Source organism: Salvia miltiorrhiza, chromosome 3 (genome assembly GCF_028751815.1).
Source record: "Salvia miltiorrhiza cultivar Shanhuang (shh) chromosome 3, IMPLAD_Smil_shh, whole genome shotgun sequence".
Taxonomy (NCBI): domain Eukaryota; kingdom Viridiplantae; phylum Streptophyta; class Magnoliopsida; order Lamiales; family Lamiaceae; genus Salvia; species Salvia miltiorrhiza.
Genome location: NC_080389.1, coordinates 39,669,923 through 39,683,605, shown reverse-complemented (window position 1 = coordinate 39,683,605; position 13,683 = coordinate 39,669,923). Strand labels below are relative to the sequence as shown.

At 41.3% G+C, this 13,683-nt stretch overlaps 2 protein-coding genes across 2 annotated transcripts; both read left to right on the top strand.

The window, feature by feature from the left end:
• Nucleotides 1–4,808: 4,808 nt before the first annotated feature.
• LOC131018790 (uncharacterized) lies at nt 4,809–7,019 on the top strand. Its single transcript, XM_057947499.1, has 2 exons — nt 4,809–5,780; nt 5,838–7,019. Exons 1-2 carry the CDS (start codon nt 4,809–4,811, stop codon nt 7,017–7,019), a joined length of 2,154 nt encoding a protein of 717 aa, XP_057803482.1.
• A 2,675-nt stretch (nt 7,020–9,694) lies between these two features.
• LOC131016660 (RHOMBOID-like protein 1) lies at nt 9,695–12,836 on the top strand. Its single transcript, XM_057945364.1, has 6 exons — nt 9,695–10,353; nt 10,593–10,756; nt 11,571–11,734; nt 11,813–12,072; nt 12,158–12,284; nt 12,374–12,836. The coding sequence occupies exons 1-6, from the start codon at nt 10,043–10,045 to the stop codon at nt 12,494–12,496; spliced, it is 1,149 nt and encodes a 382-aa protein (XP_057801347.1). The 5' UTR covers nt 9,695–10,042; the 3' UTR covers nt 12,497–12,836.
• The last annotated feature ends 847 nt before the right edge of the window (nt 12,837–13,683 follow it).

Below are 13,683 nucleotides of genomic sequence, written 5' to 3'. Positions count from 1 at the left end.
CTATTCAGTATTGTTGTAGTTCTCTGGATTTGGGTTTATTTATTTCTTCAGATTTTATTACGATATGGGTTATTTAGTTAGGTGCTTTTTACTCAAGCTCATTACTTATGCGAGCTTCTCCATATCAATTCAAGTCAATAGAATTCGATTGCTAAGAAGTATGTGAATCCCTATGATTTGATGAGAATGAGCATTATGGATTTAGCTGTTGAAACTTTTTTGCTAAGATGGTTCGTCCTATTTGGACTCACATTTTGTATTTGATGTTAGAATTTTATTGAAAATTAAGCAAATCCATAATTGTTGACTGTGCTACTAACAAGTTTCACGTCTTTGTCAAGAGAAAATACTTTGAGTTTTCTCTTGCTATTTTTGATGCTTTTGTGGAATGATAGTTTGTTATTCATTCTAAAGAAGATATCTTTTTATGTTGCGGTCCAGATCTCATAGTCGGAGATTCTTGTCATTGGTTATTTAAGCTCATGGGTGGTCCCACTCTTCCCTCGGCTTTCATGCAAGTTCAGTCAGCTCGTGAGTTGGGAGTGCAAGGTTGTATTCATGTATGCTATTATTGTTCAGATTACTCAACGTCGTTCTGCAGTTGAGTCGTTTCTATATGACCTCAAACATGGTCTGCCTGGAAATATGTCTGCTGCAGGTGTTGCTACGGATTCTGAAGATGAGGATGACACAGAGGCTTGATGATGATCCCCTTGCCCTTGATGTTTAGACAAAAAAAAAGAGAGTATTACATGGCAGTTTCTTTTGGTGCTTTTCTTCTCTGCTGCGCTGATTATGGTTGTGGGTTATTGTTTTTGTTGATTATATGTTTAACATGTCTTTATAAGGGGGAGCATATGTTTATATTAAGGGGGAGTTGATGTTCACATCTGCTTGCTGCTTTTGAGATGATTGAATGATTTTCTCTTCCTGCTACAAGTTTATTCATGTTTTGTGCATAAATTGGTTTTGTCTATATCAATGACAAAAGAGGAGCTTGTTAAAGTACTCTTTCCAACCACGAAATGTTGTCCTAAGGGAAGGAGGCACGAGTTTTAAGAAAATTTGTGTTATTTATTTAGTTATTGGAGAAAGTGGCCCTTAAATAGAGCAAAGTGGAAAAAATTAATTAAGTTAGTGAGTAAAAAATGGGGCTCGCGTGTTAGTGAGTGGAGAAAGAGACCTCCAAATCTACTTAAAATAGATTATGACAACTTTTTGTGGACGGACCAAAATGACAAATTAGGACATCATTTCGTGGACGAATGAGAGTATTTTTGCTATACTTAACATCTGTTGTCATTATGTAGACAAAGTGTGTGTGTCTCTCCGACCGTTCTTCTGTGAAGTTAGAATTGTGCCCTTCGATGTTCTAAGTATTAAAGGAGACATTCAACAGCCTTATACCTTACGGTTTTGTGATATATTTTGGAGTTATCTTCTACATGTTTTGTGGATAGACTTGGATTTGAATTTACATCTTGAGATGGGAATATTCGGTCACTATATCAGATAAACTTCAACAAGACTGCAACTCGTTTAGAGAGTCCTATTCGAGCATGAGTATTGCTAGGGTTTCTCTATATATATGCAATGAAGAGGACTCATGAAGGCTGCCATTATTATTGATATTCTACTGCTAGTTGAGAGTATTTTTCGTGCCTTTTATTCAGTGCATCCAATGCGTGCGTGCGTGTGTGCTCTTGTAGTTCGCTTATTTCATCTTGTGAGAGGTCTTGGGTTCAATCCTGCCTACGTGCGGTGAAGTTTTCCCACTTTAGGTGATGATGTATTCTCGCCTGCGTGCGGTGTAGTTTTCCCACAGTTGTGTGGTTGTATTCCCGCCTGCATAATTGATAATATTCAGATACCACTTGTAATTCTAAATTTCAAAAAAAAAAAAAAAAAACTCAAAAGAAAAAAGAAAAGAAAAATAACAAGTTGCTCTAAACTTCAGGGTGCCTTCAATGGGCAGTTTTTCTAGTTTTTTATTTTAAAAATTACCATTGGGCAATGAAGAAACTAGTTTCCAATTTTTTTTTTTTTTTTTGAGAAACGAGTTGCCAACTCCAAACTAGTTTCTGCTGACATCTCATGGGGCCCATTTATTGCTTTTTGTAATGTAATTTTAATTTTAGTAATGTAATTCGAATTTTATTTATATAATTTTAATTTTTCTATGGAATTAAAAAGTTATTTTATTATATTAGATAATTTAAATATATAATTAAAATATGTAAATAATGTACAAATTATAATTGAAATAAAATTACTTTAGAATTTCTTTCAAATGATAAAAAAAAATAAAAAAAAATAAAAAAATTAGAAAATTATTGAAAATCAGAGATGGACGTTTTTCTCTCTAGGGTTTCTCTGAAATTCTAGTTCTGCCGCCTTTGTTCTCGGCGCCGATTTTTGCTCCAGCGATGGCGGGCATCTCAGATCGATCAGCTCTCAACCTTCCTCCAATCTCCAATAACTTTCAGACGCCTGCTGCTGTTGTTTCTCATTTTTCGCAAGACAAAAACCCTACTGGTATTCCTTCAACTATTCCACAGATTATTATCGCTTCTAGTTCGACTTCTGCTGCGGTTTTTTCGACGACTGGTTTCCCTTCTCTCCCCTTGCGGGAAGAGGCATCAAACCCTAATGCTGAAGGTCCGAGCCCTAGGAAGCAAGGCCTGCATGGTTCGGCTGTGGCTGCTGCTGTCGACAAAGGAGAATCGACTGATCCGGCTGCACTTTCTGATAGGGCTGGCGCAGGCAATCGACAGTTGACTGATGGGAATAGACGCTTTTATGCCATGATTACGGCTCCTACTCTTGCTAAGCGGCCGGAGGTTCCCGCTCATCGATTCACCGCTCTTCGTGCTTATGATTCTGGACACGGGTATGTGTTGTCTTTGCCATCGGAATTCTGCAAAACTCGTGTTGAGGAATACAAGTTCGCTTTGATTGGAAGATTGCTTCTCAAAAAAGGAGACAAGTCGCGCTCGACTTTGGATTTGAAACAAGAACTTCAAGGTTTTTGGAAAATTTCTTCAGAGTGGAAACTAATACCTATGTGTAAGGGTTTCTATGTGCTCAAGTTTCAGAATATGGAGGATAAAAAAATGGCGAGAGCTCGAACCCTTTGGAATTTGTCGCAGGGAACTTTTCGTATGCAGTGAGTGGACTAAAGGTTTTAATCCCTACAAGGAAGTTTCTTCGCTTTGCTATGTTTGGGTTCGAATTTATTATCTTCCTGTGGAGTTCTGGCATCCTGAAGTCATTACGGCGATCGGCAATGTGGTTGGAACGACGATTAAAATTGATGGAGCCTCCGCTTATGGCGACGTTGGACATTTCGCCCGTTTGCTTGTGGAAGTTGATCTTGTGCTTCCATTACAGGAATCTATGCATGTGCAAGGAGATGATGGTTCTTATTATGTTGAGTTCTATTATGAGCAACTTCCGTTTTTCTGTTCTCACTGCAAGATCACAGGTCATACCGTCGAAAAATGTAGGAAGTTTAACAAGTCGGAGGAGAAAAACGAGGACGTGGAGAAGGCGGCTGAAGTTGAGATCATGCCTGAGGGGGAATGTCAGTTGAAAACTTTTGATGAGACGAAGGATGATGGTTTCAGGAGGGCAAAGAAAGTCTCGCACTGGAAGCCTAGAGGAACGTATGATGTACCTGCGGATAATGGATTTGCCGCGCTCGCTGAGGAGGAGAATGTGATGCAAAAGGCAAGGATTTCGGGACCGGACTTACACCATACTGTCATTAAAACTTACGGGAAGGAGAGTGAGGGATTTGTTGAGGATTGCTCTTCAGACGAGGAGGATCGTGAGGAAGAAGAGTCTCGCTTTCAGCGGCAACAGATGCATTATAGCGGTGTTGATGAAGATAAGCAGCAAGGGCTGGATATATTGGAGCAGGCTGATGGCCAACAGGAGGCGGAAGCTCACCCTGCTGTCTTCGACCGGCAGAGGTTGCCGTCTCCGGTTTCGGGACAAAACACACCGAAGGGCATTTTACACCAGGACTTTGACGTTCAGGCCGAGCAACTTGTGATTACCAGCGAGAGGAATCATGATAGGCAACAACCGAGGGAGGAGAAGCAGCGGACTCATGTGAACAACATTAATTCTCCCTTGGATAAGCAGCAGTCGAGCATGGAGATGCAGCAGCAGCAGGTGATGTCCGAGCAGCAGCAGCAGCAGGTGACGTCCGATCAGCAGCCTCAAAATCAGTTCAATGGTCAGACGCCGAGCATGGAGATGCAGCAGCAGCAGACGATGTTTTTCGATCAGCAGCAGTAGGTGATGTCCGAGCAGCAGCAGCAGGTGACGTCCGATCAGCAGCCTCAAAATCAGTTCGATGGTCAGAACGTTTTCGATGATCAGAACGCAGCTGCTAGACAACAGGATCAGGGGACGATATCGGATAGTCGGAGAACGAAGGTTTTGGCTCTTGAAAATCAAATAAAAGTTCAGAGAGTTGCCTCTTCAATTTTGCAAAATTCTTCGGAGCAACCTAAGAGGCCGAGAGAAAGACCTCCCAAGTCGGAGCAAATTCGTAAGCCTTGTGCGGAGAATAGTATTAAAGGACGTTTAAGGAAGCCTCCGGAGGTGCCCAATGCCAGATCGGAACAGATTATTCAAAATAAGCTCAAAGCTTCCTTTGATGCAGGCAATAATCTTAGAGATTATGTGGTGGATAGAAGCGGATCATCCAGTGCTAGATCCATGAGTAACATCGCTTCGCAAAGCTGGGCGGATGAAGTGGAAGCGGGGAATAACCCCAGCCTTCTTTCCTTAACTTCATGAATGTTATTGCTTGGAACGTCCGGGGTCTGACGGACGAGTCTAAGCGCCTCCTTTGGGAGCATTGTCGTACTTTCTCTCCTATTGTTTTTGGTATTATTAAGCCGAAGTCGAATCTCAGAAATTCTAACCACAATTATTGGTCTTCTCTTAATTTGATCCCTGCTTTTCAGAATGAGCGGCAGGACAGGTGTTCGAACATTTGGGTTTTACATCATCCTGATGTGGCGTTCAGATTGGTTTTTTCTTCGGAGCAGACGGTCATTGCAGATTGTCATTGGAACTCTTTTGATTTCCGGGTGGCGATTGTTCACGGTGCCTCTACTCATACCGAGAGGAGGTCTTTGTGGGCTGATCTCATTAACTTTACTGCTGACAGTATGGTGATTTTAGGGGATTTTAATGCTGTTAAAGGTGCCCACGAGAGGATCAGTAGTTGTATGCCTAGTCAGACTTCTTGCAGAGAGTTCTGTGACTTTATTGATGACACTGGTTTTATTGAGTCGGCTACTTCTGGGCTTCGGTTTACTTGGTCTGGTCGATGCTTTATACCTCAACATGTGGAGTCTTTTCTTGACCGTGCTTTATACTCGGAATTGTTCTTTTCTTTGTGGCATTCTGTTCATACTCTGAACTTGGCTAGATTGACTTCTGATCACTCTCCGATTGTGTTTCAGTGCAGTTTACCGCCCCAGACCAGACATAGATTTTTTAGATTTTTAAACATGTGGGCGATGCATCCGAATTTTCATGCTTTAGTGGAGGATTCTTGGAGACAAGATACTGGGGCCCTGTGTCCGATTTATAAGGTTATGTTTAAGCTTAAACGGCTTAAGAAGGAGCTGAAGAGTTGGAACAAGAACGTGTTTGGTAACGTTGATGCGCTGGTGGACGACACTCAAAGGGATTTGATGGATATCCAGACGAGTATTTCGCTTCATGGTTATACGGATGAGATGTTTGACAAGGAGGTTCAAGCCTAGGCTAATATTAATGTGGCCTTGTCTCGTAAAAACTGTTTGCTTCAGCAAAAAAGCCGCATTTCGTGGCTTACGGATGGGGACAGGAACACTGTTTTTTTTCATGTTACGCTCCGCTATAAGCACAAGCCCAGGGAGATATCACAGCTTATGATTGATGGGGCCAGAGATTCGAACGAGGACAGAATCGGTGGGCATATTGTGGATTATTTCACCACTCTTTTTACTGAGGATAGTGGCTCTGATGTTGGTATTGAGGCGATTGAGGCTGTTATTGACCCTGTTATTTCTGATGATCATAATGCGGTTCTTTCGGCTTCTCCTTCGGACGAGGAGATTACAGCTGCTGTTTTTAGCATGGATGCTGATAGCTCGCCTGGGCCTGATGGTTTTTCTGGGAAGTTTTATCAGGCTTGTTGGGCTATTATTAAGCATGATGTTTGGGCGGCGGTTCGTACTTTTTTTCTAAGGTCTTATCTTCCGTCGGGATGCAATTTCAGCACTCTCATTCTCATTTCGAAGAAAGAGAATGTCATTTCTGTTTCTGACCTTAGGCCTATTGTTCTTTCCAATTTCATGTTCAAGATCATTTCGAAGGTGTTGGCTACAAGGATCAGCGGGATTGCAGCGCTTTATGTTTCTCAGAATCAGTTTGGGTTTATTAGTGGTCGTTCGATTCATGATTGCATTCTGTTGGGATCTGAAGGTTTTAACTGTTTGAAACGTACGGGCAGAGGGCAGAATATGGCCTGCAAGATTGACATTCGCAAAGCCTTTGATACTCTTCGTTGGGATTTTCTGTTGAATGTCCTTAAGGTTATGGGGTTTGATGTGCGCTTTATTGATTGGATCAAGATCATTCTTACTTCTGCCCGGCTCTCCATTCTTTATAATGGGAAGCTTTATGGTTACTTTGGTTGTTCGCGCGGTGTGAGGCAGGGGGACCCTCTCTCTCCTATTCTTTTTGGGATTGCTGAGGATGTTCTAAGTGCTCTTTTTCGCAACTGTGTTACCTCTGGCCATCTTACTCCCATGTCTATGACTCGGTCGCAGCCTTTTCCCACACATCTTCTTTACGCGGATGATATTCTGGTCTTCTGTAAAGCCTCTGTTCGGAATGCGAGGACGATTAAGAAGATTCTTGACTACTACAGTTGGATTTCTGGGCAAACTTGTAGCAGTGAAAAGTCTCATATCTACTTTTCTGCTAAGGTTCATGCTGTGACTTAGCGTTCAGTTCTGAGAGATTTGAATTTTGTGAAGGGAGTGGCTCCCTTTACTTATCTGGGGGTTTCGATCTTTGATGGGCGTGTCCGTGCTTCTTATTTCAGACCGATTCATGACCGAATTTTAGCAAAGTTTTCCAGATGGCGTGGGCGTCTTCTTTCTATGGCTGGTCGTCTTTGTCTGGTTAAGTCGGTCATTCAGAGTTCTATCACGCACTCTATGATGGTGTATAAATGGCCCAGATCCTTGTTGAAAGATTTGGATGAGAAATGCCGCAATCTTATCTGGACGGGTGATGTTAGAAAGACACCTTCTTGTTCGGTGAGCTGGAACCGTGTTTGTGCCATCAAGGAGGAGGGGGGGTTTGGTATCCGGTCCTTCTCTTTAATGAACAAGTGTTTCTTGATGAAGATGGCGTGGAAGCTTATTTGTGGCAAGAGCTTCGGGTTCTCAATTCTGCAGGAGAGGTACTTGGACAATTTCAGACAGGTGAGATGTGATTCGATCTCGTCGTCTGTTTGGCTTGGTCTCAAGGAAGAGGTGAGTGACTTGGTTGAGAATTCCTACAACTATATTGGTGATGGCACGGCCACGAACTTCTGGTGCGATGACTGGCTGGGTTACAGAATATCTGAGAAATGCAGGGCTCCTCATTATGTCAAAGATTTGCTTAGACATTCTGTTGCTGACTACTTCTATGATGGGGTGTGGCATTTCACCCAGGATTTTATTAATGCTTTCCCTAAGATTGTTGGTGATATTTTGGTGCTTCCTATTGGAGAGGATTCTGACACTCGTTACTGGAAGCCTTCTATGCATGGCACGGTCACTGCTGCGCTTGCGTTCTCTAATCAATGTCATCGTTTTCCTCGTGTTAGCTGGGGTTCTTGGATTTAGTAGAATTATATTCCGGTTAGACGTTCTTTAGTCTGCTGGCGGATTCTCCATGATCGTCTTCCTACCTATGATCGTCTGATTAGATATGGTATGATCATGCCCAATCACTGTGTTCTTTGTTTCTCCTCGGGTGAAACTATGGATCGTGTTTTATGGTCTTGCGGCTGTGTTAGACCTATTTGGATCGAGTTCTTGAGCTGGTTTCATTTATCTGAGGCTGTTGATGCTGCTGTTTTGCATAGTTTCTTGGTTAGGGCCTGGGGGTACAAGTTGAGCTCTCAGCTGGACAGTTTCTGGCGTGCTGGCATTATCACTATTCTTTGGGCGATTTGGACTCAGAGGAACTCTTGCATCTTTGATAACAAACGGTTTGAACAAAGGCGGATCATACATGTTGTCAAAGTCGCTTTTAAGGAGATGGAGAATAATTTTAGTCTTGGCCATATGAATAATTCTTGGAAAGATTATACCATTCTCAGATCGATAGGTGTTGCTACACGTGCTGCTCCTCCTCCGAATTTCATCGACGTGCACTGGTGGCCTCCTGCGTCCCCTTGGATTAAAGTTAACACGGACGGCTCTGCGATGGGAGCTCCGGGAAAAATTGCGGCTGGTGGAGTCTTCCGTGATAACTTTAATTGGGTCCGTGGTTGTTTTCATTATAAGGGTGGAGTTGGTTTTGCCTTTGAAGCGGAGCTTCTTGCGGTCATCAAAGCTATTCTCATTGCTCATGATCGGGGATGGCTTCATTTATGGGTTGAGTCTGATTCTATGTACATTGTTCATCTGCTTGGAGAGCATTCTACTGCGGTGCCTTGGCGTTTCATTGCGTTATGGCGTAAGGTTCTTTGTCTCTTTCCTGAGTTTAATCTTCAGATTTCTCACATTTATCGGGAAGGAAACAAAGTTGCTGATATTATGGCTAACTATAGTAGAGATGAAGGCTGGTGGCCTTATGCTATTGAGGAGATTAAGGAAGCTGTGCGGCTTGATATAGCAACTCACAGTCATACTCGTATGCGCTGATGGCTTGCGTTGGTGGTTGGTTGTGGGAATGTTCCATATGGTCTTTTTCAGTTTTTTGGTGCGCTAGATACTGGGCCATATGGAGTCAGATTCCGTTAGTTGCGTCGTGTTTTAGACAGCGACAGGAGTTTTCTGGCAAGATCTTGGTTTGGTCTTTGCTTCTGCCGTGTCCTTCGTTGCTGATGGTGGAGCTGCCTTATGGTTTGTTTTGCTGTTGTTTTCTTTTTTGTTGAGTCTGTTCGTCTTCGTTTTTTGGTGCTTGCTTTTTCTTCTATTTCTCGAGATGGTTTTTTCTCCTTTGCTCGCTGTGTCTCTGGTCTGCGTTTTTTGGTTAGGGAAACAAGCCGGGGCTGCTTCAGGACGATGGTTAGGCCGGAGTTCTGGAAGCGGTTCCATTTCCGCTTGTTTCCCTCTTGTTGGTTTCGTCTTAGACGAGTACTCTTTTTCCTCTCTAAGGTTTTTCCCTTTGGATTTTCTTTAGAGAGGTTTTAATGAGGCTCGGCCCTTAGTCTGCTCTCTTGTGCTTTCAAGGGTTCTTTGGTTTTTTCTTTCTTTCTTTAATAAAATCGCAATTTAATAATTGAAATAAAATTAATGTTTATATAGATATAACAATGGAATATGTATTATAGTGGGACCTTTAAAAAGTAAGAAATTGATTTATTGTTGGAGGAGATGTAAAAAAAAGTAGGTGAATTTCTAACAAAGAGGAAATCTTATGACTAGAGGCACCCTCACAACCAGGTCGGTGTGTGACTGTGTGTTCCTTTGCTCCGTCTGTGTTTGAAAACTTCAAATTCAAACAGAATGAATTATTGGAGAAGAAGTCAATAAAAGAAATCATAAAAAATTAAGAGGAAGAAGATGAAGCTACAGCTTTTCTTGCGAAGGCCGCTGCTCACGGAAAAAAAGAAAAAAAGTAAACTCAACAAAATCAAACACTTCCTTTATCTCTCATCATGATTTCATTAATCACCTAATTCCCTCTCTCTCAACCAGACAACCACCATTCCCACCTAACCTATTTCTCTCTAAAAAACCTACATTACCAACAGTTTTCCGGTAGCTCAAACTCAACGAAAAAAAGCCCTCTTTTTTCGCCGATGGCCGCCATATCAGACACCGCCCCAATGCTCGGTCAGTCGCGGCGGAGCGGCAAAACCATCCACCCCGTCTCGGTGGAGTCTCCATCACCCGCCGCCGCCGCCGCCGCCTACAGGGAGGTGAAGCATTTCAAGAAATGGTTTCCATGGCTGATTCCCACCTTCGTAGTCGCTAACGTGGTGATGTTCGGGATCTCCATGTATGTGAACAACTGCCCCAAGAATTCGATTTCCTGCGTCGCTCGATTTCTCGGAAGGTTTTCCTTTCAGCCCTTTAAGGAAAATCCCCTTCTTGGACCGTCGTCTTCGGCGTAAGACTTTATTTTGAGCTATTTTGCTTCAATTTTAGCTTCTGCTCAAGTTGGGATTATTAGGTTTTGGAACTTGGTTGATTTTGGTGAGAGAAGTAGTTTAAATTTTGGAATTGAATGATGGTAAACTATTTATATGCTCAGATTGGAGCTAAAGCAAAGCTATGATCTTACTTGCATAAACTATGATCTATCATGGCTGATCATTGATGTTTGAACACCATGTTCTTCTGGTTTAGGTTATTGAAGATGGGAGCTTTAGATGTGAGTAAAGTTGTGGATAAACACCAAGGGTGGCGCCTCATCACTTGTATGTGGCTACATGGTGGAGTCTTTCACTTACTTGCAAACATGTTGAGCCTCATAGTTATTGGCATTCGTCTCGAGCAAGAGTTTGGATTTGGTGAGTGAACCACACTGCATAATCGCTCTGTTTAATAATGTCGTTATGATAATGATGTTCGTGTTTGGTTGTCTAAGACTAAATGTAGCACAATTGTACTTGATTAAGACAGGAGGTTCTATTGTCATCTTTGTCTGAGGACACATTATTTGCATCAACGGTGCCTAAGAATTGGCGTATTTTATTAAATTGCATCTTCGGTTCTTCCTCAAGATTGCCATATAATTTTGCTGAGTAGCTTTAGAAGTAAAGGGCTATAATTATTTTGCAACTCTAGGGTGCCATAGCATGCTGATTTCGTATAAAATGTTTGCTATTTTTCATCAAGAATGACCCTCTTGTCCCTGTAGGATGAGGTTGACGATTCATAATTTTATCATCAATGCTCGCGGCAATATCTACTTATAGTTGGTTATCATTGTTTATCTTGCATTAGATGCTTTACAATTGTAGTTGTACATAGCTTTCGCCAATTGAATTCGACTATTCACTATACAGGTTGGTTTTTATGTTCTCATGCATCTGTTTTCGATAGTCATGTGCTACTGCTCTTCTGTCTTGTGCATTCCATATTAAGCCTATGCGATCATATTTGTTGCATTGATTTTTTCTTCATCTTGTGCATGTCATACCTTCCCCTGAAAATAACACATGCCAGTTCTGTACTTAGATATATCTCGAGTTTCAGCAACGAGGCACCTGATTTCCTCTGAATATTAGTTATTTGTTATCATGAAAGGGACAGTAGCTCCATGCTCTTAATAGATATTAATTGTACTTTGATAAGCCCTGATGCTATGAGCGATATTTACAGTGCGCGTCGGTTTGCTTTATCTCATCTCTGGATTGGGCGGAAGTTTGCTATCCGCTCTCTTTATTCAGAGCAATATATCAGTCGGTGCCTCTGGTGCTCTTTTCGGTTTATTGGGAGGAATGTTGGCTGAGCTAATTGTTAACTGGACCATATACGCTAACAAGGTACCTATTCTAGCCAATCATAACTAACTTATCATTGAAGTCTTGATTGGTTGTTCACACCTCTAAATGATTGTGCAGGTCGCCGCTCTATTCACCCTTGTGATAATCATTGCTATCAACTTAGCCGTGGGAATCCTCCCGCACGTGGACAACTTCGCCCATATTGGAGGGTTTTTCTCGGGTTTCCTTCTTGGTTTCATATTTCTGATCCGCCCGCAGTTTGGATGGGTTAACCGAAGATACAGCCCCGCTGGATACCCCTCACAATCTCCGAGTCCTAAATTTAAGACTTACCAGTACGTGTTATGGGTGCTCTCGCTGATCCTTCTCGTTGTTGGGTAAGCTTCCGACTCTTCTATCTGTATTTTCCCATTCTATATCTCCGAGTCTCCAATTATTCACTCTATCCCATTTGCCCCGTAGTTTAACCGTGGGGATGGTGCTGCTTCTGCGTGGTGTTGATCTGAACGATCACTGCTCGTGGTGCCATTACCTAAGCTGCGTCCCCACTTCAAAATGGAACTGCAACACAGAACCTGTGTCATGTCAGGTGAGGAACCACTGACGACCCACTTCAAAATGGCGCTCTCTCGTCTCTTAACTTCTGTTTGTGTTTCTAAATCTTTCACTAAATTGAAGGCGGAATCGCTCGGGAACCAGTATACGTTGACATGCTCGAACAACGGCAGAAACAGCACGTATTCGCTATTCAATCCATCACAGAGTCAAATTCAAGGACTATGCGTGCAGCTCTGTCGGTGATTGGATGGCCCCTCCCCCGTCACGTGTACGGCTCTATCGACGATCGGACAGTCGGCCGTCGTCTCGTCTCAGGTTTGCTGGTGTTTATACAGTTTGATGAATCTGTTCTGTGCATAAATAGATCGAAAACGAGCCGCTGCTGCATCACTTGGAGCCATTAGGCTCATTGCATTGCAATTCTTTGTAAATTTCACAGCTACAGTTCGTTTATTTGTTGAATTCATTTTTATGAAATGTGACCTTTTTTTATGTGAATGTTGTTGGAGTAAATTTTGGGTCTACATTCTACAATGGCAGAATTTCAGTATTGAGATTTATATATAATCATTTTTTTTCATTATTTATTGAATTTCCATTGACGTTTTGCCCGACTAGGATATTGAAAACATAATATTCTAGTAATAGATGGCGAGGGATTTAGATTTTAATAGGAATGAATTTATCTTTTTTTTTTCTATTAGATTTAAGAATTCTAAAATAAACCAATATAAACTCCTACACCAAGTTGGATTTAAAAAAAATATTATAATTAAAACTCATGTATTAGACTACTTGGGAATTTTGTGATATTTTTTTTACGTGATAAACTCATTACTGATCGTGGCTTAATGGGATTATGGGATATGGATTCCTAAAATTATAATATATTTAATTTTATTATTTTTCTTGATTCTGTTCACCGAAATTCTTTTGTATGTGATAAACCAATTCTTGATCGTGGCTTAATTATGTAAATCTTTTTGTATCTGTTAGACATTTGCTAATTAAAATATTAGTATTTTAAATACAATTAATAAACTGCAAGGGTTAGTGGCGCTAATAAATAGGAATATGGATACATTTGATGGTTACAGCTGGCATATGAAATTTGGAATTAAATTGTTAAAAAAGTCAAAATTTTGAATGAGTTAGACGTTTTTTTTTAAGTATCAAAGTTGTTGAAACTGTCATTCAATTTTTGCGGAAAATTTTGTATTTAAGGCGCCAAATATGTTACCGTTGAAGTGATGTTTTATATAGTATATAGATTGTGAAAATAATTTATAGGGGGGTATTGAAAGGGAGAGTGCTTAAATTTTACGGTTCCTTTTACAAAAATTCACAGTTTAACACTGATTTTGATTTTTGACAAATTTTATAATTTTTTGTGAAAATAACATCACGTATGATTTGTAGCAAAATAGACA